The sequence below is a fragment of the Salminus brasiliensis genome, chromosome 7, assembly GCF_030463535.1.
Source record: "Salminus brasiliensis chromosome 7, fSalBra1.hap2, whole genome shotgun sequence".
Taxonomy (NCBI): domain Eukaryota; kingdom Metazoa; phylum Chordata; class Actinopteri; order Characiformes; family Bryconidae; genus Salminus; species Salminus brasiliensis.
Window position 1 is genome coordinate 35,930,795 of NC_132884.1, and position 26,023 is coordinate 35,956,817.

The 26,023-nt window shown below is 42.3% G+C and overlaps 1 protein-coding gene across 4 annotated transcripts in view; it reads left to right on the plus strand.

The window, feature by feature from the left end:
* tox2 (TOX high mobility group box family member 2) overlaps positions 1 to 26,023 on the plus strand; it is a 162,852-nt gene that overhangs the window by 55,832 nt on the left and 80,997 nt on the right. For 3 of the 4 annotated variants that reach the window (XM_072684789.1, XM_072684790.1, XM_072684792.1), the window contains exon 2: positions 4,753 to 4,842. The exons of the other annotated variant lie outside the window; for it this stretch is intronic. In XM_072684789.1, the coding sequence (XP_072540890.1) occupies positions 4,753 to 4,842 (90 nt within the window). The remainder of the gene's footprint in view (positions 1 to 4,752; positions 4,843 to 26,023) is intronic. 4 annotated transcript variants of the gene reach the window in all.

Consider the following 26,023-nt stretch of genomic DNA (forward strand, 5'->3'; position numbering starts at 1 on the left):
GTCAGGTTCATTTATCACGCCTTTAGTGCAGCTTTTAAGTGTTTGGCTTGGCTCACATCGGCACACACACAAACTCATACACACATGGTCAACAGAGGTGCTAGTTCCTCTGGCTGTTAAAACGCACCCTGGCAAAGCCTTCAAAAGAAGTGTCAGATGCAGCGATCGTACACCCATACAGTACCTGCACACACACAAACACACTCTTTAATGCTTGTGTACACTGTATACCGCACATGCTGGTAATAGCGCAGCATTCCGGCTATATCTGATATCACTAAGTGCATCTTGTCCCCGAAGCGTCCCTCCAGCCGGGCCTCTGAATATAGAATAATTCCACCGGCCTCGATGGCTTTCAGACCATAATTGCAACTTAATCTCTGGCCCAGTGCAATTTGCATGGTAATAATATCCAATATTCAAAATGTAATAATGCTCTTGTGGTCGAGGCCCTGCATTTGCATCCGTACTCGAGCAGCTGCTGCTCCACTGCTGCTCTCTTTGATGCAGATGTTTTTCCTCCCTCTTTCTTTCTGTCTTTCTTTCTTTCCTTCTCTCTTTACTTCCTCTGCTATTTCGTCTTTTCTCCCTCCTCTTGTTTCTGTCTCTTTCTGACATGGTGGTGTGAAGTACAACATTGCAGAGGCAGTCTTAGATTATTACACTGAGCACTTTATTACAAGCACTATACTAATACCCGAATAGGGCTTCACTGCCTCATAGAAGTCCTGCAGATTCAGGTCTGGTGACCGTGAAGGCCGCCTAAGAACACTGACCTCACAGTCACGTTCATGCAGCCAGATTGAGGCCATTGCTCTGCGACAGGGTACATTATCATTATCATATACTGGAAGTAGCCGTTAGAAGTAGGGCTCGGCGATATGGTACACATACTATATCACAAAATTTAAAGACTTTTTTTCACGATACACGATATTTATCACGATACATTTAATCACAGACTACTAAAAACATCAGTAGCGACAGATTCTTATAAACTACTATTCAGATTCTCTCCTGTACTGAATACAGTGATTTTTATTCAACATCTGCTGCTCTTCATTTAATTAAACAAGTCTAATTACACTGTTACTAATGAAACCTACAGCTGATCAGTGTTTATTAAGCATTAACAGTATCCTCCATATGCTTTGAAAGCTTATTCCTCGCTTCGATGTACAATAGAATTTATCACGATACGATAAAATATCGTCATATTGCCCAGCTCTAGTTAGAAGATAGGTAGACTGTGGTCCTGAAGGGATGCACATGGTCAGCAGCAGTACATAAATAGGCTGTGGCACTCGAGCAATGATCGATTGGTATTAACAGTGTGCCCAAAGTGTGCCAAAAAAAAACATTCCTCACATCATCACACCACCACCTCCACCAGCCTGGACTGTTGACATCATGCTGTTGGTGTTACATTCTGACCCTGTTCAGGCCAGGCTACTTTTTTCCAGTCTTCAACAGTCCAGTGTTGGTGAGCCAGCACCTACTGCAGCCTCGGCTTTCTGTTCTTGGCTGACAGAAGTGGGACATGATGTTCTGCTGTTGTGAGTGTTCTGAGGTCCATCTGAGGTCCATCAGTACAGAGTGTACCTCAATCAGTACAGAGCGGTTATCCGAGCTACTGTGGCCTTTCTGTCTGTTCATACCTCAAGATACTCAAACCAGCATTACCACTATGGTATTTTATATATATATATATATATATGCAGAAGTGTGATTTTGGTGGAAATTTTGTGGGTAACTTGTACAAATGAGAGTTTTTTGCTCTTCTATGGCTGTAGTATGGTAAACAGTAATCTCCACTGTAAGCCTCCCCGCATATGACTTTCTAATCATCTAATCTAACTACTCCCCAGTACCTGTACGAAACCTCCAGCTTTTCAGGTGGGTGTACGTGAACGAGCTGCTGTACACCTAGCACTTACAGTAAATGCCATGGCCTTACTGACACGTGCAGTGGTTAACAGGAGCGCTGAAGGTGCAGAAAAAAAACCCTTACAGGTCTAAGTTTAGAAACGTGTGTGTGTGTGTGTGTGAGAGAGAGAGAGAGAGAGAGAGAGAGAAAGAAAGAAAGAGTCCCATCAGTCAAAAGTACGGTCGCGGCTGGCCGACCTTCTCCACCACATCTGACACATGGATACTGTGAAACTGTGCTAATTACAGCAGTTTGGAAATGCTTGTTAGTACAGTTACATTTAGTTTCTCGCTTCGATGTACAGATTTTGAAAATCGCAGGAGAAGAAGATGGGGCATGTGGTGTGGTTTTATATCGCTTTTACGTCAGAACAGGAACAGGAGGACATTTCGTCGTGAGGGCATTTTAAAGGGGGTATTCCACTGATCAACTTGCCAGCGTATTGATTCTAACATCACCACACCGCCTGTGCTTCATAGTCGTGCCCTTATCCTAATCATTTGGATGGAAATCAGGGTAAAAATGAGCATATTCCAGGAGAAGTGTCAGCAATGGGATTTTTTTGTTTTTTATGTTAGCTGGATTCATTCATTAGAAGTGGTGTCCACAAACATTTGGACATGTAGTGTATCTGGTGGAGTGCATTTGGGATAAGAGGAAAACTTTGAATCTTTAAGTGGATTTTTGCTGGATTTTGCATTAAAGCTTTATGGCTAGATGGGGCAGACGGGGAGACGCGCAGGGGAAGAAATGTCCACAGGTTTTTTTTAAAGGAGTGTTTTACATGCTAATTCTGATGATTCAGCGGCAGTGCATTTGTAATGAGAGAAGAGAAGATGGAGAGACAGAAAGAGAGAGAGAGAGGGAGAGAGGGAGAGACAGCGCTGCCGGGGCAGGCTGGAGGCTCTAATTAGCAGTGGCCAGAAGCATCTGTTAATCTTTACACTACAGTCTTTCAGTAGCGGCTAATGAAAGAGAGGACTACAAGTTACATGGGTTGAAATGTCTCTATGCAGTCTGTGTGTGTGAGTGTGTGTGTGTGTGTGTGTTTGGCACAGTGTGCTGTGTGAATCATTAGATGCTGGATTGCTCTGGCTCTGAAGCCAGCTTGCCAACCCTCCCGCCGCTAGTGTTTTCCCAAGCCCTCGTCACACACGGCGCTGCGTGGAGGGGATTCCTCACCGCAGGGCTCAACACTGTTTGATCCCATCACTCCTGCCGCGCTTAGAGGCGGAATCCTTCACACGCTCGCGGAGTCTGTGTTTTAGAGCTAGTGGAGACCTCTTTTTATATTTGTACGTGTGAAACACTTAGTGGACCTGGCCTATCACTCACTCACTCACTCACTCACTCACTCACTTACTCAGTTCTCAATAAATGCAGAATATCTTAAACCAGTCATTTTAAACAAACAGTCATGGCCGGCTACCCAAAGCCACACTCTTGCTGCCATATCTATGCTGGCTAAACATGCTCAGCACTAGATACAAGTGTCAGGACATACCGTAGTTTAAAACTCAAGCCTTAGGACATACCGTAGTTTAAACTCAAGCCTTAGGACGTACCGTAGTTTAAAACTCCAGCCTTAGGACATACCGTAGTTTAAAACTCAATTCTCAAGACATACCGTAGTTTCAAAGCTTCAGCTTCAGGACATACCATAGTTTCAGAGGTCCAGTTTCAGGACATACCGTAGTTTCAAAGCTCAACCCTCAGGACATACCATAGTTTCAAAACCCAATCCTCAGGACATACCATAGTTTAAAAACTCAACCCTCAGGACATACCATACCATGGCAGTGTCAGGACATACCGTAGTTTAAAACTCCAGCCATAGGACATACCATGGTTTCAGAGGTCCAGTTTCAGGACATAATATAGTTTCAAAGCTCAACTCTCAGGACATACAGTAGTTTCAAAGCTCAACTCTCAGGACATACAGTTGTTTCAAAGCTTCAGCTTCAGGACATACCGTAGTTTTAGAGGTCCAGTTTCAGGACATACTATTGTTTCAAAGCTCAACTTTCAGGACATACCATAGTTTCAAAACTCAACTCTCAGGACATACCATAGTTTCAAAACTCAACTCTCAGGACATACCGTAGTTTCAAAGCTCAATCCTCAGGACATAACGTAGTTTCTAAGCTTTAGCTTCAGAACATACAGTCGTTTCAAAGCTCAACCCTCAGGACATACCGTAGATTTAAGGTTCAAGCCTTAGGACATACCATCGTTTCAAAGCTCAACTCTCAGGACATACCATAGTTTCAAAACTCAACTCTCAGGACATCAGAATCCTCACAGCAGTGCTCTTCCAAAATCTAGTAGAAAGCCTCTTCCTTGGACTGTAGAGACAGTTACTCCAACAAAAGCAGGATGAGCTCTTTATTAATACCCTTGATTTCTGAAGTTGCAGAGTTTAAGAAGCAGGTCTAGAACTGCTGCTGGCCCTCCAGGATCTCACCAATGCACTTCTCATATTGTGTGTGTATGAAGTAAAAGGCCTGAAGTAGCAGCATTTAGTGTGTAGAGATGACCACAGGCTAAGAAATCACCAGGGGTGAATCGCATGAATGACACTGTGTCCTTGTTTCCTTAAATAAGCGTAATTGCTAGAGCTGTCGATGGCCATGACACTGAATTGTCGTCCCTGTTCTCGTCCTCTCTTTCCTTCTGTCTGTCTTTCTCTCTCTTTGTTACCTTGTCCGCTCTCTCTCTCTGTTGTCCATTTTTGTCTTTCTGTGCCATCACACTCTACCTCTTCCTACAACCCTTGCTCTCTCTCTCTCTATCTCTCTCTCTCTCTCTATCTCTCTCCTCTACAGAACAGATACAGTGTAGGAGATCGTGCTAGGCTGTACAGCGGTTTGCCCGTGAGGCCCAACCCTGACGGGAAAAGACTGCCCTCTTCAGGGGTGAGACCCTCCATCTCTCTCTCTCTCTCTCTCTCTCTCTCTCTCTCTTGCTCTCCCTCTCCATCTCTCTCTCTCTCTCTGTCTCGATCTCTCTCTACCAGCACCCCCTGTAGTTGGTAGGCCCTTTCTCGTGGCGGTTTTGTGGTTAGAAACTTGCCAGGCAGAAGAGTCATGTGATTGACTGACAGCCAGCACAAGTCCCCACGACCAAGAGCGTCCCCATGGAGTCACACTTTACACCCACGATAGCCTCCCCAAGGCCCAGCACATACACACACACACACACACACAAAAAGCTTGAGTCAGAGGGAGAACCCATGAGAACTTCTGAGTTAGCATACTGTGATTCAGTGTTTCTTAGTCCTGGGCAGGCGTTTATCTTAGTTAAACATCTCAGAGTGAAAACACTGATCTAAGATCAGATCGCGTCAGTCTATGAAGTCGGATTTGGTGCCGTGCTACGCTAAGGTTAGAACTGACCCCAAATCAGCATTCTTATTCTGAGTCCTGTCTGTTTTGGAGTCAATTTTCCAGATCTAACACATCTGATTAGACTAATTAGATCTATGCATGCTCCACCCACAAATACACCATTTGTCCAAATTGTTGTGCACACCGCTTCTAATGCATGCGTTCAGCTACTGCACCCATTGCTGACACAGGTGTAGAAGTATTGACAATAGAGTAGGACTCTCTGGAGCAGATAAACATGAATCTATAGGCACCATACCTAATGCCAGGTGTGGGCTAGAGGGGTATAAAGCCCCCTTAGCCTTGAGCTGTGCAGCAGTGGAACTCTGTTCTTTGGAATGATGGTAATGGTGCTCCATCCAGTACTATTGGGATGAGCTAGGAAATTGGGGATGTGGTGGGGTGGTGATCATCCAACATCCTGACCTCGCTAATTCTTGCTCTTTTTGCTGAATGCAATCAAATCCTTACAGCATTGCTAGTAAAAATCTAGTAGAAAGCCTTCTTCCCGGGACAGTAGAGACTGTTAGTCCAACAAAAGCAGGATGAACTCTTTATTAGTACCCTTAATTGAAATAGAGTTAGCAGGTGTCCCAATACTTTTGTCCATATGGAGTGCATTTTTTCTGCAGCATCTGCTGCGAGGTTGCTCCAGCTTTACAGAACACTTGCAACTATTTGTTTAATTTAATGAAAACCAACTAATTTCCCCAAAATACAGACAGTTAGACAGTTATTATTTTTAAGGATAGTTATTTAGAACATGTGAAGGATGATGGGTTGGATGGGTTAGCTTTGATATTATGTGTTTCTGAATAGAAACTCAACATGATATAGAAACTAGATCATGTTAAATGATATATAACAGAATGTTAAATTAAGAATTTCACTCTATAAATTACATTTCTGTCATATCTAACATATTTAGCAAGTTACATGGGTCCTATAGAATAGCAAACCCTGTCTCATGGCTGGGCCCTGAACCTGGCTGAGTAAATTCCAAACCAGTTGTGGTGATAATAATCAGATATTTTATATTTTATTGTATTTTATTTAAATGTTGTTAAATGTTATCATTTTTTCCTCCTAAATTGGTAAAAGAAAATGATGAAAATGGTGATTTGATTTTTGCCTGACAGAAAAGACACATTTCCTTTGTCTTTTAATTAAAGTTGGAAAAGTCATAGCTATGAGCTGTATCTAGGTGTTTCATCAACAACTGGTATTTTGGCATTTACCAGTTGTCGATGGCCTCCCAAATCCAATCCACATCGTTTTCAGAGAGCACACAGACTGGTGTTAAGCTCATATGGGTCATGTGAAGGTTCCCCCTTTACTTCCAAAACCCCCAATCCATCCCTCCAGAGCAACATCCTTGTATTAAACCCCCTCAAACTTTCCCTGGACCAGCAAAACTCACCAGTAGGAAGAGCACAGCAGTGCAGCGCTCCTCCAGTTCTAGCACTGAGTGCCTTTGTTGTAGGTGATATGGTGTGAATGCGATGTGGTGAGACACAGGAAAGAGCTTGCATGGTGAAGACCCTTATTTGCTTGCTGCCGTCGGCTGAGCAGAGAAATGATTGTCTTTTTTTTATATATATTTATATATTTATATATACATCACTACGCAGGATGATCACCACTCATGTGAGCGTGACCTGAACTGAACTACAGTTTGTGCTTCATCACAAACCACAAAACATTCAGCGCTCTCAGAAAAGAGGAGTCAACAAAGCGCCGAAGCTCCTCAGCTCTCGCCGGCTTGTGGAACCTCAGAGCTTTTCTTTGCTTGAATTTCTGGAGCCATTTTGGCGCAATCTGTAGCTCTATAGCTTCCATGCCTCCATTTTGTGTGTGAGCGACAACGCAACAAACACAGCGTACACCCACCTACACACACACACTTACACTCACACACATTAAAAGCACATATAGCAAGTGCAAACACTCCCTTATGCTGTGTTTTTTTTTTTTTTTTTTTACTTTTTTCTCCACCTGGGGGATAAAAAGTCCTTACGAAGCATTTTTCACCCACAGCACTTACTCTCTCTCACACACACACACACACTCACACAAATGACTCATCACTAGAGTGACATTGTTTGACATTCAGCTATAGGAGTTAAAAAAGTTTACTTTTTCATTTGCCTTCCTTCCCCTTAACGAAAGACAAGACTCACTTAATGAATAGCAAAAAAAAAAGTCCCTCATTAAATAAAAATTATCAAGATTTTAACCTAGACCTCTTTTTCTTCTCCGCAGTGCATTTATCTGCATGCGCTACGTATAGGAGCCCGGAGACAATGGAATAAAGAATTCCTTTTACAAAGTCTTCTCCGTAACTATCGCAGCTTTCTGAATTATCTTTTCAGCGCTCTGCAACGTCGTGGGTGGGCTCTCTGCCTCTCTCTCCCTCTCTCTCTCTTTCTCTCTCCCTCTCCCTCTCTCCCTCTCTCTCTTCTTTTTTTAATTATAAAAGAGATGGTATTGATGTTTCAGAAGGCGCCTTCTTAAATCATTTATCACCGGCAGAGTGCTAACGGAGCGTTTCCTACCAACACACTGCCCGGTGCTAGTGCTAGCTCTCGTACGTTATCTCTGCAGCCAATACTGTAAGTGCAATTCTGCAGGACCGTCCTACACAAATCATCCCAATGAGCGCAGTGTCAGGAGAGATAGGGTGAGAGACATTGAGAGAGAACTGAAAAGCCTAGGCTGGGAGCTATGTATTGGAATAATCTGTTTCTTATTATTATTATTATTATTATTAGTCAAGTGAACTGCATTTGTATAGCACTTTTTACAACCTGATGTTGTGGCAAAGCAGCTTTACAGAAAAAAAAACATAGCTAATAAAACTCTTTGGGAGGAACCAAGACATGCTTCACAAGGGGGGATCCATCCTCCTCTGGTCAAAACCACTTATGAATGACGTATAAATGGTGTAACACCATCTTAACCCCATGTACAGTCTGAAAATGTTAATTTCCAATGAAACCCTTTGCCTTTTTAGCATATTTAAATATATGGAATTTGAATGTGATCAATAACTAAGAACTAAACACATAAAACTAAAGAAATGCATTTTATTATCATTTGTAAAATTTAAATTTAATAGAAAAAGTCTTCTTGTGAGGTATAAGTTAGAACACCCCACATTTATGACTGCTGAGAATGTCAAAACTCTGCAGATGATTAGAAAATGAATAGAGAGGATTCTGGAGAAGATTCCAGGTCTTATTTAAACCTCTGTTATTATTATTATTATTATTATTATTATTATTGCTATTTTTGCTATTTTACAGTGGAACATGAAAACGGACCATAATATCTGACCCTTTATAAAACTCTCACTGACCCGCTCTGTTTAACCAGCGGGAGAACCGCTCACCTTTCTCTGTTTTAAACCAGCACTGAAGAGCACAGTGGAGGTTAACAGAACCGAGTGGAGGCTAACGCTAATGCTAACACCCACACATGCTATAGAAACACATTCACCCGCTATAAACCAGTTATTACACACCAGTATACCAACAACCACAGATATCAGTCCACTACACACACAGGAAGTGATTAGACTGCAGTGTTGTAAAGGAGCGGAGAGCTGATTGGTCAGGAGGACAGTCAGACTGGATTATAAGATATTAAACACTATAAAACAGTCATTTAAAAAACTAAATCAGTCAGTCCAGAATGTCTGATTATAGAAACTGCTACTAAAAATAAAGGGATTTTACTGAACCAATTAAGCAGCAGCTCATCTGATCTAAACTGTGGGGCTGGATTATTTATACAAACACAGAGATCAGATCGGATTGGTATCGGCTACTGCTCAGTATTAGGAGACACGGATCGGATCGGGGGCAGGATAACCTGATCGGTACACGACTATGTCAAAGTACAGCATCTGCCATCAGAATGAATCCTAACAGGTTTAATTTTCTCTTGCTGGCATTTCTATTAATTACAGTTATAATTGTAATTACTCCAGCTGTGTGTTAGTTAGTTTAGTATTTCACCTGTGGGTATTGATCACATGAATTTCAAATATCCATTTATTGAAATGTGTTCAAAAGCATATTTCTAGGGTTTAATGGGGTGTCCCACTTATTTCACATGGATCAGAATCAGTATTTTACACAAACAAGGAATTTGTGTAAGCAACACAAGTACAGACTGACACACAGACTGAAGTATTGCACTGATAGAGAAAACAAAAATATATAATATATATAATAAATAGAATAAGAATAATACGTTTTAAGAAAGTACTAAAGAAATAAATCTGTAATCATAATTCTGTGCTTGTACTGGTATGAATACTGCATATCCATATGTATGATATAATGATATAAACGAATGATATAAATGGCTGTAAATCCATTGCCCTGATGTTATCAGTGAAATGCTTAGCAGTAGTAATAGTTATATAATGATAATAGTAATGATGATACATTAATCGATTAATATATTAATATTTTTATTCGTTTTCTTGCACATATCATTTTCTCTCTGATATATATTTTAAATATACTTTCATCGCTTCATCTCAGCCTAAGAGGAACAATCTAAATAAAGAAAGAGAGGCAGAAAAAAAAAACAACTTTTCGATTTATTTTGCTTCTGCTCGGTTTCCGGATGCGCGCCCATTTCCATATGAATACCTTTTGAAATTATCTCCCTTTTATCAAACATCTCCTCTTCCCTCCTTTTAAGAAGTCTAACCAAAGCGACTGCATGGTTTTAGCACAGAGCAACCACTTAAGCAGCTTTTAAAGGAAATGTGTCGTTTTTTTTTTCTTCTTCTTTTTACTTTTTTCTTTTTTTCCGCTCCCCCCCCCTCACCCCAAACCTCTCAACCCCCACCCCCACTCATGTCAGGTGTTGTGGTGGAGTGAGGGGGGGTTGAGGAAGGGGGGTGAGGGTTTAAGGTCTTTGTTCAGTATCTCTATATCACTCCACACAGGGTTCAGTTAAAAATGGGTTCAGCTGAACATCCGCTGTGCTGCCAAAAAAAATACCCCCCCCCCTGCACACACACACACACGCACACACAAGCCCGTGCAGAAGCATGCTCATGCGTCTGCACATACATACACTTATACACACACACTGTACTGTACACACATACTACACGAACCTTGCAAAATGTGCTTACACACATATACACACACACACACACACGTACTCATACACACATGCACGCACTCATTCGCAGGCTTAGAGTTTAGTTCAGGATTTTATTTCTCAGAAACCGGCTTTTCTCTTCCTTTTTATTCTCTTCCCCCATTTTTTCTGTCTCTGTTTTTCTCTTTTTTTTTTTTTTTTTTTGGTAAAGGGCACAACTTACAGCTTCACGCCATTGCTATAGCAACTCCACAGTGGCCTTATCGCAAGGTAAATTAGGCGCCAGGTCCAGCAGCTCACGGACACAAACTCACACACACACACACACACACACACACACACACAGCCATGGCTTCCAATCCCAAGCCCAAAGAGAACAGGCAGTGGGATTAGGGCTGCTGGAGTATAATCTCACGTTTCACCGGCCTGCAGTGCAGTCAGTAATGCAGTGCACTGACGTTAGCTCAACATCAGAACAACAGAAATAATCTCAAACAGAAGAGCTGCAGGGTTCTGCTCTGCAAAACTACATCACATACAATGAGCCGAACTGCCGTTTTGCTGCTTTGCTTAATTTCATAGTCTATATTTTCAATTCAGGCACATAAAAAGCCCTTGTTCTTGCACTAAGGGGCGTTTTCCTCTTGGTTCGGCTAGTTTTCATACAGACAAAAAAGCAAGCGCACCAATATGCACCACAACGAACCACGTAAGAACCTTCTCCGCGCTTCAGACCTGGTCAGACCTGTCTGGGGCGGTAGCAGGACAGTGAACACAGGACTGAGGTCCTATGTTCTGGACTAGTGCTGCATATCTCTGTGCAGTTAAATGTTGAGCTGCGGCAGTAATAATGCTAATCATCTGGGCAGTATAGCAGATTATCACCTGGCTCAAACCTACGGAGTACATCTGATAGGTAGGTCAGATCACATTCTCACCGCAAACGAACCGCTCCAGAGTTCATTTGGGACCGGGCCGACAGCACCTTCTAGCATGGGTCTTGTCTGGTTGTTTTGGTCGGTATCTACGTGGGATTACTGTATTCACACCTGCCCAAACGAATGGCTTGATTAAAATATCACATATAACATCAGCACAGTTCTGGATTACTGGTTACTGTTATTGGGCAAAGATGTTTGTTGGTGGAAAGTAATATTTGTAATATTTTAAGTCATTCAGTCTGAATCATATCAGTTCTACTTTAAAAACAATAAACACTCGTTTTTTACATATTACATATTAGCTTATTAGCTGCACAGTTTTGTTTGCTTACAGATTCTTTTGTGATCAATATTTTATTAAGCAGTGACTGTATAGATCACTAGAGCTATGTTCTCAAAGCCCACGATACGCTCATCAAGTTCTTTACAGTATATGTAGTATTGTTATTATTTGATACCAAATAGCTTTAATGATGATAGTAATGACTAGTTGTGTTGGTTAGTGGTGCACTCACAGCAATGACCACACACACACACACACACACACACATATATATATTATATATTATAATATATATTATATATATGCACGGACATCTGTAAAGTTACTATTTTGGAGATATAAGATGTCTGCGTGACACTGAAGATATATATGTACCAATAAAATTACTATTAAAAGAACCATATTCACGTTTGTGGTAGACACACACATACACACACATACACACACACACACACACACACACACATATATATATATATATATATATATATATATATATATATATATATATATATATATATATATACTTTTCATTTTGGATCATTTCTATTGGTCCTTTTATCAGGATTTCATTAAGATACAATGTAAAGAGCAAATATCAGATTCATATTATGTCAAAAAGTGAAAGTCATCAAAAATACAGTTTTTGTGCGCGCCAATGATTAAATATTTATATATCAGCATCGGCAGATGTGTGTATGAAACCTGGCAGATATTGGCATTGGCCTGTGATGCACCCCTAGTGTCTAATGTTTGAAAGACCAGCTGGCATTTTCAAATTAGACAAAGAAAAACAGCAAAATGTGTAAAAAAAAAAATAAAAAAAGCTTTTGTTAATGTGGGAATAACTTACATATTTTAATCAGGGGAATTCAGCACATTACATTTTCTTACAGTTATGAATTTAATGTCAAATTTATACCCCATGTAAATATTTCTAATCAATGAAAATCCAATTCCATGTAGTTGTTAGGGCGTGCCTGTCAGATGCTGTTTCGAATAGAAGCAATGTCCCAGGCCTGCTGTCCTGTGACTGTATAAGGTTTATGATATGATCAAGATGAATTATTGATTGAATTATTGATATCTGCAACTGTTCTGCCCCTCTCTCTCTTTCTCTCTCTCTCTCTCTCTCTCTCTCTGTCTCTCTCTCTCTTTTGGTTAAGCTGCACGTGTGAGTGTAACGTTCCCCCTTTCCCTTGTGGTCATGTACTTAAGCCCTTAACTCTGCTCTTGGCTTACGCCGATAGCTGCTACAATGGTGCGCAGTAAGTGCTGTAGTCGCATGCAAACAACAGCACAGTGCTGGCATCCACTGGGCAAACAGGGCCGAATAGAAGTCCATAGACTAATAACCCGCCGTGGACTACAATAGTGTACAATGGCACAGGGCGCAGTAACCACCGGCACGGTACCATACAGCCTTCTATTAGAGCTGTGTATTCCCAGCTTATCTCCAAGAGGCATTAACTTAATCTTCTGTAAAAAAGATATGATTTGTTTTTCCTCTTGCCCTCCTGTATTGACCAGAGCGTTGGGTAACAGCAGGTTAAATTTAGGTTAATTGGAAAAAGAGCTTTTCTCAGCTGGACCGCAGTTTGAAAGCAGGACTGAATGCAGAATCGCAGCTGGGACGTCAACAACCTTCACTGACGCTGACACTGCAAATGTAACTACGTAGGTATTTAATCAGACATGGCACCTATTTGTTACCAGATGTCAAGTTTCTTCTTCTGGTGAGGTGCACTCTCAAAAATATAGGTGCTAGAAAAGGCTTCTTTGAGCGATGCCATAGGGCTAGAGCTGTGGAGCTGTGGAGCAACGGAACTGTGTTCTCTGGAATGATGGATGAAGCTCCATTTAATGCTTTTGGGATGAGTTTGGGAGCTTGGGATGAGGTTAGGGTGGTGATCGTCCAGCATCCTGACCTCACTAATGTGCTTGTCGCTGAATGCACATCAGATCCTGTAGTAGAAAGCCTTCTTCCCTGGACAGTAGTAATGCCCAGACAGTCAGTAATGCCCCCTTCACACCGAGTCAGACTTTTACAGGCTCTATTTTTTCGTTGTTGTACGGATGTGTTAAAATCAGGCTGACCAATCAGAGCTTTGTTGTCATGGTTACAGACCAAACAAACACAAAAGCGTATATGACGGGCAGCAGCACGCGACCGTACAAAGGTGGAGGTTAAAGAAAATATATGGCGGAGCAGAGCTGAAAGGCTGGGGAATGACAGTGAGATCTTCCCAGCCACTTTATGCAGCCGTTTTTTTTGTTTGTTAGGTTTGTCTTGGTGCCTCCTAGTCTGTTCATGTCCACAAAGAACCGCAAACTATAGCTCCCCTCGCTAATGAGCACTCGTGAAGAGAAGGGAAATTAAAGAGAGCAAAGGCAGACAGGGAGCAGACAAAAACAAAGAGTGGAAATTTATGAAACTACGGCAAAAAAACGCGCCGGACTTGGCGTGAAGCTTCCGTTACATTAAAAATCACATCCATATTTTCCGTCCCAAACTTGTCCATACCTTTACTCCAACAAAAGCAGGATAAACTCTTTTTAGTACACTGGCTTTTAAAGAAACGAATAAATGAGTAGGTGTCCCAATACTTTTGTCCGTAAGATGCAACTTCAACTTATAAACGTTCAAACAATAAGGTTAATTATTAATATATTTTTAGATATGAATCTTATTGTTCATCATTATTATTAAATAATACTACAGAGTTGTAACAGGCGGTAGTTATAAGTGCAAGGAACAGTCAGTTAATTGCGATGGCAGTGCTGAAGGGTTGGATGGATACCGGGCTGCCCTGAGGGAGGCCAGCGTGCCCAGAGTGAGGGAACCATTTCGGTTTAAGAGTTTAACCAGCAGACTACAGGTGCTTCTCTTTTGGTCTGTGTGTGTGGTCAGTATTCCTTATCTAATGCGAGCAGGGCCTGTTGTTTTGTGGCCACAGGGAGTTTATGTGTGTGTGTGCAGATTGTAGACCATAGTGAGGGCAGTAGTCTGTTTGGCACCATGCCTTTGGTTTTTTTCACCCCTTTTCTGCCTGCCGCGTTTTCACGTTTGTCTGCGGTTCCATCAAACCCATCACCATCACAGTTTTCCCTTTCATCCTGACCCTTTCCTCTCGTTACTGCTCCCACATCCCTTGTTCTTCACCCTCTGCTGGGGAAAGATGACACGTCCCACCCTTTTTCTTCAGGTTTCAAGTAGAAATCTACCCCCACTCTACCTCCACGGACCCCCACCCCCCTCCTCCCCCTCGCCCCCCAAACACACACAGACACACGCATGCACCACCTTTCCCCTCACACACATGCCTCCCTTCCCCTGTCTGATTTGGAAAGGCTTGCATAGTCAATTACGTTGGATTTTTGAGAGATGGAGTGAGTCGGGAGTTGCCATATTTTTGTATAATATTAATATTTCATAAGCACCATTCTAGGCTGCATATCTAAGAGAGAGAGAGAGAGAGAGAGAGAGAGAAGGGGGAGCCTATTAGATTCTGCAGCAGCGGGACATTATTCAGCCTGCTCAGAGAATATACAGCAGCTGCAGCGACTGTCATTACAGCTCGTGCTCTTTATTTTTATCCTGATTGAGGTGGAAAAAAGATGGAAAGAAAGAGAAGAAGGAAAAGGCAGGAAAGATATGTACTCAACTGGCAACCCGGTGTTGTCTGATGTGTCAAGTTCAAGTTTAAGTTGAGATATGTGTGCACGGGTTGCCAGATTGGAGAAGTGCGAGACAACAGGTATGCATAAAGCAGAAGGTCACATTGGTGAAATTCCGATATAATAAAACGGGCATTGGGATTGAATTGGGCATTGGGAACGAATCGGAAGTAAGGTAAACGTGGAACTGACATTCTTAAAGATCTGATGCGTTAGAGCGGATATTGGGAACGAATTGGGCATTGGGAAGTGAGTTAACCGCAGCATGGACATCCTGGAAAATCCGGTGTGTTACAGCGGATATCAGGAACGAATTGGAAGTGAGCTCAATATGGCACGGACACAACGGAAATCAGGAACGAATCGGGCATTGGGAAGCGAGTTAAGCGCAGCACTGTGTTATTAATTGGAACGGAATGTAATTGGGCCGAATGGAAGGAAAACAGAACGCAGAACGATTTGGAAAAAGCAGAGAGGGAAGCGATCGATGGGGAAAAATGGAAAGATTGATTGAACTTGCTCGCTCTTGTTTCTCGTCCAGATGAGGCAGATATGCACCGCTGCAAACACTCAGAGCTTTGTGGAAAGAGAAACACACACCCCTGTAAACACTCACATACACACATACACACACACGCTAATGCACTAGGCCCAAATATATTAATGTAGTCTGCCAGCTTTCTCTGAAATTCAAATGTAAAAAAAAAGGGGTGGAGGCATTCTCTCTCTCTCTCTCTCTCTCTCTCTCTCTCTCTCTTTCTCTCTCTCCCTCTCTATGCCCCTGTCTCTCTGTCTCTCTCCCTTTCTTTTAGAAAAAAAAAGAAAAAACCTGCCGTCTATCTATTAGTGTACTGTAAATATTACATGAGCATTGGATCTCACTAGCTTTGGCACCATAGCAAACGTGTACGTGTATGTGTGTGTGTGTGTGTGTGTGTGTGTGTGTGAGAGAGAGAGAGAATTATTTTATTCCAGCTCTCCTTGTTTATTGCTACTGTTCATGACCTACTTCCATCCTTCCCTAGTCAGCGCAACGCACTCCAATCTGCCCCCCATCTCAAACGGCCGTCCCCACAGTACAATTACCGTGCAAAAGGGAACCCAAATAGAGATGTTTGTACTAAATAACACACGTGTAATTAAGACCTAATGAGCTCTTGTCACTACGGAATGTGCAATTAGACTGGTAATAGAAAATCTCGGCACAGCGCGCAGAGAGAAATGGAGTGAGAGAGAGAGAGAGGGGGGGGGGGGGAGAGAGGGAAGGAGAATAGGAGGGTGTAAGTGAGAGTGAGAAAGCGAGAAGAGCAGAAAAGGGAGGAGACTGAAAAAAGGAAGTGCTGGTGAAATGAGGAGAAAAAGAGAGAGAGGGGATGAAGAGGAGCGAGAGAGAGAGAGAGAGAGAGAGCAAAGGTTGCTCAAAAAAAGATGGTCATAATAAAACCCCCAAAATATCTCATTTGCACAATTTTAACCTTAACCCCAGGCTACTCGATCAGCCCAGGCATGTTTGGTCTCCAAAGTTTATTTTTACTGTTGTGCTGAAGCTGTAAGGCGACTGTAGTGAGCTAGTAATGGGGGCTTATACCCCACCAATTAGCACTGGACAAACTGCATGCATTAATCATCACACCCTGCCCTCAATTCATGACCAACTACCTAAGTCATCTTGCTTATAGTGTTTCTGACACAGTAGGGTAGACTTTTGTAAATTTTCCCCCTATTTTTCCCAATTATAAACTGATGAAAAATGATATTTATCGCAATATTTTTCACCACATTTCACCGACAGCTGCAGATTTTCACTATTAAAACTGCTATCCAGTGTCTAAATGGTGGATTCCTGTGTCCATCATCGGCCTCTCATCTATAATTGCTGGATTTGTGCGTCCTTCTGTGGTTTTGTGTGAGACTGACCAATGTACACTCAGAAACTCGTCTTCTGCCTCTTACTGTTTATAAATTACTATATTATTCCTATATTCAACTACTTCTGTACTTTTTGTGACACTTAGACTCTGGTGAACCCATCAGGCACTAAAAAACTTCGTCCACATGAGTAAAGGTATGTTTTTACAGGAAATAGTAAGAAATTCCAAAATCTGACTTCAGTATTTCAGGTTTGGGGTCTGAGTATTTCTTCACACAGTGCTATAGGTCACATGGAGTCTCATTATAGTGAGAGACTGTTCATGTGGGTATTATCTAAAATACAAAGGCAAATTTCCGAAGATATGCAAAAACCGAGAAAATGCTCTTAGAGGAAATCCAGAGGGCTGACTGGGTTAACTACAGTTGGAGTAAGTAAGATGAATTTCTCCAAAATGTTCCTTTAAAGCAACAAAAAATTTTATTACCTTAAACAATATCATTTCAATGTCATTCCTACAGTGTAAGATAAAGCATGCGGTCATCAGAGCTATATATCTGAAAGTAACCTCCAGGACACCCAGCGCGGACCCTTAAAAGCATAGGATCCCCTTTTTTTGTTTAGCATTCCTTCCCTTTCTGTAAACACGTAGCACAGCAGGCTCGTTTAAACATTTAAAATGAGAAGGATCACAGGCTTGCTGGAATAGAAACTAATATGAAGCTGTTATAGACAGTGAACTCCTGCCGCACTGTATTTACTCCTTCACAGCTCAATCTGATTAAGCTTTCTCCTTATTGGAGTTAAACACCGGTGACCTTGACCTTCGAGCGTGCAGCGAAAAGGTTCCAATCGGCAGCTTCTCACTCTCAGGCCAGCAGTGGGGACTGTAATGTGACGGAGTTGTCCGCTTTTGTTTTCATTAGAGATACATTTATGCATTATCTTATTACATTATACACTGGGTTTCGGAACGATGCCTCGTAGCATCATATACGGGATAGAAAGCGCTCCGCACAGGAATGAGATCTGACATCTTCATTGAGGGAAGCCATTAAGTTAAAACTCATCGGGATAAATGGAGCGAGGGATGAAGTGGACGGTTGGGTAAAAAGCCATGTTTTTCTACATGCACTTATACACACACACACACATACCTATCTATGTGTTTACCCACACAAACACATCCGCATCAACTACGCAAGTGGATTGATGTTCTAAGCTTCTCCTCACGTACTGAGAGCGAGAGTCATTCACATTGAAATGGAAAGAGGACGGAGTCTCTCCCTCTCTTTCTCTCATGTCCTTGCTATGTTGGTAGGTACTGTACATGAAATGGGTTGATGAGTCTGCTTGTAGGAGACTCTCTTTGTTGCGTCCGCTGGGATCGGCCTTGAGAGACGTGCCTTTGTTGTCCTTTGGATCTAATGCATGCTGCTCTAATAGATTTAATGGTAGCCGATGACAAGGTTTACGGGCTTTCAGATCAAACACACTCAAACATACACCCATGCAAACACATACACACACACACAGACTGTATAGACTGTAATTTAGAAAAATGATGTGATACTTTGAAAACCAATGCTGTATATTCCAAGAAGAGTCTTAAAGAGCCATATCATTCATCTTGTATATTTTTCCCCCTGAGATTCGCAGTATTAGGGTATTTGTGTGGGTTTACACAATTCATTTTTATGCAAAAGTGCTCAAACCTCGGATTTATCTGGTAAAATGAAACAAAAAAAGATGTTTATACATTACTGTACCTTTAATACTGATACTTAGGGCCCCAGCTACCTTATTTCCCATTAAACAACAAAGGTGGCCATCTTTGTTTACTTTGTGTAGAACGTCCAGGGTGACACCGGATCCACTGATACATAGAACAACCACAGTGATAATGTTGTGTAATATGCTCAGGTAGAGCATAGTTTTGCGTAAGCAACAGTGTTATAAACACAACACAAAAGGATTGAAGGACTGTCGAGCACCATATATCGTATATGTAAAGGACAGAACCTGCATCTATGGTTGAAGGCACGTCCATAAATCTGCTCTTTCCACTTTGTGGAGGCGGAACCAACCCCAAAACATCCTTACCCAGAGAAATGGCTAGAATAGCCTAATTAAGTGCACCTGATGTTTGGTTCGGATCGAGGTTGGATCACATTCTTACCAAATATGAACCACTCCAGAGTTTGTGTGGGACTGGACCAAGACCACCTCCTCTGAAGGGTCTCGGCCCATTTATGGCATTTAGTTGACACTCTTATCCAGAGCGACTTCCAGGGTTACTCATATTACAGAGATGGGGCTATGTAGTGTTCAGAGTCTTGCCCAAGGACTCTTATTGGTGTAGTGCAGTATAGGCACCCAGACCAGGAATCGAACCCCACTCTCCCACATGGTGTGGTAGCTCGCTGGCAGGTAGTGGTGTTATCTGTTGCGCCACACCAACCAAACTAATCATATCAAGGGTGAAAACAAACCTCTGTCTGATTCAACCGCACAGAAAAATGCAGGCGTGAAACGTCCTTTTGTTCTATGTGGTCTTGGATATGTTTGCATACTACATTATTTAAAAAATTACAGAGACTGTGCCATGATATCTGGAATAAGGCCACATTTCTGTATGGAAAACTCTTCTTTCTAAGCTGCTTTTACTGACTTGAGAAAGCAAAAAGGCCACACCATCAGTTGTTAAGTTATATAAACATGATAAACCTGTAGTTTATGTAGTTATATATTCCATAACTAATTACATTCGAGGCTCCTAAGTGGTTCTTGTGTTGGGTAAACCGCTCTTGGTGAAACCTTTAACCGATACAGACCCGTTTACAAACATGGTTCTTTTAGGAACCTGGCACTGAAAGATTCTTTAGGTGAACAGAATGGATTCTTCTGTGACAGGGGTCACAGTCTTATCTGTGCAGGGCCAGTATGGCTAGAGGTTTTTCCTTCCATTCAGACAGGAGCACCTCATATAACTAATCAATTGTTTCAAGACTGAAACCAACTGATTAAACAAGTGGAGTCAGGTGTGCTTCTACCTGACCAGAATGAAAATCTGCAGCCACGCTGACCCTTTGCTGATAACATCAGTGACCCCTGTTGTATTGCATCGTTCCCATTATCGCTTTCGGACACCTCTGGTTTAGAGAGCGTTTTTTGCTGACGTTGACATCTTCATAGATTTATATTTCTAATTATTGCCAAGCATTTTCCGAGAATGGTTTGCCCTAAACTGTTTTTTTTTTATTAACAAAAATATAATGGGATGGTATAGTGCAGTTTCCATACACACTTTTTATGAAATAAAGTGTATATAAAATTAATGTTTTTACGCTTGAATGAGGTGGATAATGCATGAAACAGATTTTGCTGTTGCACATTGACGTAGCAGTCAATCACGGCCAACTGTTTGCTATGGTGACGTTTCCACCCAGGGGTATAGCGGGTGGCGATGAAATGGGCCAGCGACTTCAGCCCTCATTGAATGGCCCGCTGGCCTTTCCGCCTGTCGCCTCTGAACTGTTAGCGCTACAGTAACGAACATGCTGACTGAGGGCTGTCAAAACTGAGCTGAAGTGACCTAATGAATGTTTGCGGGAGGCTCTGGTTTGGCCAGATTTACAGCGCAAGCATGTCACATCATTTGCAGAAGTTAGCGCAAAACAGTAGCTGATGGAAACACTGATTAGTTTGGGGTTTCTTATTCAGACTTTTGGGAAAACGTGTTTAAAAATTCCTAAACATTCGAATGGAAAACCGGCTGATGATGAAATCACAGCACAGAGGCCGAGAATCACAAACAGAGCCAGGCTCCATCTGGCTGTGAGAGAGTAGCGAAAGATACAGCACTAAACAAAGCTCAGGATTGGACTGTCTTTTTGAAATGCTCATGGGAGCTAACTCCACTCAAAGGCCGCTTTATCAGAAACACCTTGTTGTTTACAGTTAGACGCTCCCATAACTCTACATCCGTGGTAATTTTCTGACCACAGAGTCGCTCTCGCCTGTATATTTTTGGGTTTGCTCTCAAACTAGCATGAACTAGCATCTCAAACTATGATGCCTGATACACATCAAACCCCTGTGCCTGATACGCATACCAGCACCACTCACACTTCCCTACCACCACCACGTCAGCGCCACTGCTATGCAGGGAATGGTTTACCACCCAAATAATAATCTTGTGGTCAGAAACTGACCTGTAATGAATGGAGTAGAGAGCAGCCGACAAATTGTTTAGCAGGTTGCAATTGCAGGCTACAGTTGTACTGCAGTTGTACACCTACGCTATATGTCCAAAAGTTTGTGGACACCCTTTTTTTTTGTTATTGAGTGCTGACCTTTTGCTGACATACGTACAGCTTGAACGATCTCAGTAGAACTGGATAGCACAGCCAGTAGAGTGGGACTCTGAACGGAGGACATAAAGCCTTCCAGCATTTTCCGGTAGAGCAGTAAAGCAGTGGGACTGTGTTCTCTGGAGTGGCCGCCTAGTACCTTTGGGATGAGCTGGGTTTGAGTTTGTGATCCAGAACTGATTTAAATGTTCTAAACTCTAGAGGAAAGCCTTCCCAGGAGAGTGTAGACGGTTACTGCAGGAGAAGTAGTATAAACTCTGTTAAGCGCTCTTAATATTAGAAGGAAGTCTGTGCTGCCTCATGGGCCTGAAGAAGCTTGCCAGTCAATGTATGCTGAGGTATACTGAGGACTGACAATAAACCCACTTGGCTTGGCTTAACTTGAGTTTATTGGATGTACAGGTGTCCGCAAACTTTTGCCCACATATATATATATATATATATATATATATATATATATATATATATATATATATACATACATATAATATTATTAGATTGTAAAGTACAGTGTATGGACAATACAAATATTGGGACATATTAAAAAAGAGTTTATCCTGCTTTTGTTGTAGTAACTGTCTGAGGATTTGATTGCATTCAGGGACAAGAGCGTGGATGTGGATGACCACCTCTCATAACTCATCTGAAAAGTATTGGACGGAGCACCAACTATCACTTCAGAGAACACAGTTCTTCCACTGCTCCACAGTTCAATGTTGGGAGGCTTTATACCCCTCTAGCCCACGCCTGGCATTAGGCAGCATGGTGCTAATAGGTTTGTGTTTATCTGCTCCATAGGGTCCTATTCTATTGGCAGTACTTCTCTACACTAATTAGACAAGCCATAAGTGTGTGTGTGTGTGTGTGTGTATATGCACACTGGTGTCAGCAACGAGTGCACGCTAACATAACTTAATACAGGCATCAGAAAGGACTGTCCACAAACATTTGGACACATAGTGTATATCTCTATCTCTATCTAAGTTGAATTGGATTGAGCATTGTGAGAATGTCATATTGTGCCTCTAGCAATTCCCCACCCTAGTACACATGGAGCATTACAGCATTTCAGCATCTTCAAATGGCAAGTTTGCATTTGTGAATGATTCTTCCATTGCCCTGTGCAGTGCCTGTCGCGCTCCCCACATGTGACAGATGTGACTGAAAAATGCTCTATGGAAGCTCTCGTGTCAGCACTTTCGCGTAATTGCTCGTTCCCGAAATTAGATTTTGGAATCTCGTTACTCTGAATCACTCCTCACTTTATAAACCTAGTTAACTCCGGGCTTTGTTTAGTCCCCTCTCTCTCACTCTCGCGCACTCTCGCGCTCTCTCCGTACGAGCAGAATTGGGGAAACAGGGCGATGAATGAGGCCGCAAGAGCGCAATATCCAAACACTGAGGAGTAATTAAGACCAGCAGATGATGGCGAATGATTCTCCAGTGGTTGCCTTGATTACTCACACTTACACACACACACACACACAAGCACAAGCACACACACACACAGGCGCTGGGTGCATGCTCACACTTACACACACTGGGAGAGGGTGTAATTTGTGAAGGTGTCTGCTGCTGGTGTCTCCGTTTGGATACATTTGCATGTTAATTAGAGAGGCGGTTCAGCTGTTCTGGCTCATTTCTTCAGCCTTTAGTCCATAAGGAAACAATGATCATTCTTCTCAGATGAGCGGCGTGTGTGTGTGCGTGTGTGTTTGTGTTTGTGTGTGTGCGTGTGTGTTTGTGTGTGTGTGTGAGAGAGAGAGAGAGAGAGAGAGAGAGAGAGAGAGAGAGAGAGAGAGCTTCTGTTTTGCTTGAATAAGCCTGTGGTTACTCAGGTACAACCAGTTATTGTATCAGTCCTTTCTCAGAAGCACATTTAAACTCACACACACACACACACACACACACACACAGAAGGACAGAGCGGATTTGAATGGCTGTCTCTCTCTATCAGGTTTTTGATTGGCATGTCATTAGTCATAGTGCAGGACCACAGTGAGGTGTCAAATTGTCATGAAGGGAGAGAGAGAGACACACATAGAGATAGAGAGAGATAGTGAGAGAGATATAAAGAGGCTGAAAGACAGAGAGAGAGACATCAAGGCATTGTGAGAGAGATAGATACACTATACAGACAAAAGTATTGGGACACCTGCTCATTCATTGTTTCTTCTGAAATCAAGGGTATTAATAAATATCCTGCTTTTGTTTAGGTTAGGTTTAGGGTTAAGGTTAGGTTTAGGGTTAAGGTTAGGGTTAGGGTTAGGGTTAGGGTTAAGGTTAGGTTTAGGGTTAGGGTTAGGTTTAGGGTTAAGGTTAGGGTTAGGTTTAGGGATAAGGTTAGGTTTAGGGTTAGGTTTAGGGATAAGGATAGGTTTAGGGTTAGGTTTAGGGTTAGGTTTAGGGTAACATTCAATAGACAGTCTTTTACATTCAGTTTAGAGTTCAGTTGCAAGACCTTCAGTTGAAGGTTAGCTGAATGTCAGGTGAGCATCTACGAGACATCTACAATGGACCACCCAGAGATATAGAGAGACAAGAAGAGAAAAAGAGAGATATAGAGAGTAAGACAGTGAGAGAGAGAAATACAGAAAAACAGTGAGAGAGACAGAGAGAAAGACAGTGAGCAAGAGATATAGAGAGAGAAATAAAGAGAAATACAATAAGATATAGAGAGTAAGACAGTGAGAAAGAGAACGACATAAAGAGAGACAGAGAGAAAGATAGTGAGCAAGAGATATAGAAGGAGAGAGAGAGAGTGGGAGAGAGAAATAGAGCTATGAAGGAGAGAGAGAGAGAGAGAGAGAGTGAGAAAGAGACATACAAATACAATGAGAGAAAGGGAGATTGCAGTGGGGGATTGCTCTCATTTCAGGCACTAAATTTAAACCAGGCATGCGTGCACACACACACTCACACACACACTCTCTTATATGTACTATTTCATGTGGCTTTTGTTAAGAGCACTTGCTCATGGCAGCCATCTTATTTCAGAGGTGTTGCACATCAGTGTAGTTCAGAGCTGCATTGCTAACCTCAGATTATGAAAGTCAGACATAGTGAGGACACCTGAGGAGAGACACAATGGAACACTGTTCTACAGTAGCAGGGACAAAGAAGCTGTGGTCTGTTCTCATGCACACACACACACACACACACATGTCTATTTCTAGAGTATTCGCTTAGACTAATTGCGATTTGTCTGTACTGACACCTGGAGCTGTATGATGTGGGAAAAACACCACGTGTTGTAATTACACTGCAAAACACTCTATGTCCAAATGTTTGTGGACACCCCTTCTAACAAATGCATTCATCTACTTCAAGTTGCACCAGGTGCTGACACAGATGTGCAAATGCACACGCACTCACAGCTTGTCTAGTTCCTATAGAAAAGCACTGCCAATAAATTAGACCTCTCTGGAGCAGATAAGCGTCAACCTATCGGCACCATGCTGACCATGCTAACACCAGGCGTGGGCTAGAGGGGTATAAAGCCCCCCAGCCTTGAGCTGTGGAGCAGTGGAAGAACTGTGTTCTCTGCGATGATGGTGATGGTGTTTCATCCAGTACTTTTAGGGTGAGTTGGGGAGCTGAGGTTAAGGTGAGGTGATGATCAGCCAACATCCTGACCTTACTAAAGATCTTGTTTGCAGAATGCAATCAAATTCTCACAGCAATGCGGCTCCAAAATCTAGAAGAAAGCCTTCCCTGGATAGTAGAGGCAGTTACTCCAGCAAAAGCAGAATAAACTCCCTTTTAATACCCTTGATTTCAGAGGAAACAGTGAAGAAGCAGGTGTCCCAATACTTTTGTCAATAGAGTGTATGCGTAAGCTCATGGTTTCTCTCCAAATTACATAATAAACACACACAAACACAAACACACGGCTTTGGCGAGAGGCTGAGGCATTCCGAGCTGTGTGTTCTGGCCAAAGTGAGAGTGTTAATCACTCCCTGTCTTTCGTGCACACACACACACACACACACACATTGGATGCTTGCGGACACACATACACACATACCCGCTGACTGGGTTGCCCTGCTGTGTCAGAGGTTGCTGTGAGAGCAAGCGGTGGTGCTAAAGGCCGTTCTGCCCTCTTAGCTGCAGTGTGTGTGTGTGTGTGTGGGTGTATATGACACTAGGCTCTGCTGGGGTAATTAACGCTTCTATGTTTCTGACACCCCCTGCAGTCACCTCACGTGACACGTGTGTCTCTTTCGTGCTCACACGCACACACACTCACACACACACACACTCACACACATTGTTCATCCACACCCCTGACTGGCCTAATTACCCCTTAGCTAATGAACTGTAATTACAACTGCAGAGCTGTGGGATCATCTGAGAAAGTCAGTGTCTCTCTCTCTCTCTCTCTGTCTCTCTCTCTTTCTCTCTCTCCCTCTTTCCCTCTTTCTTTCTCTATCTATGT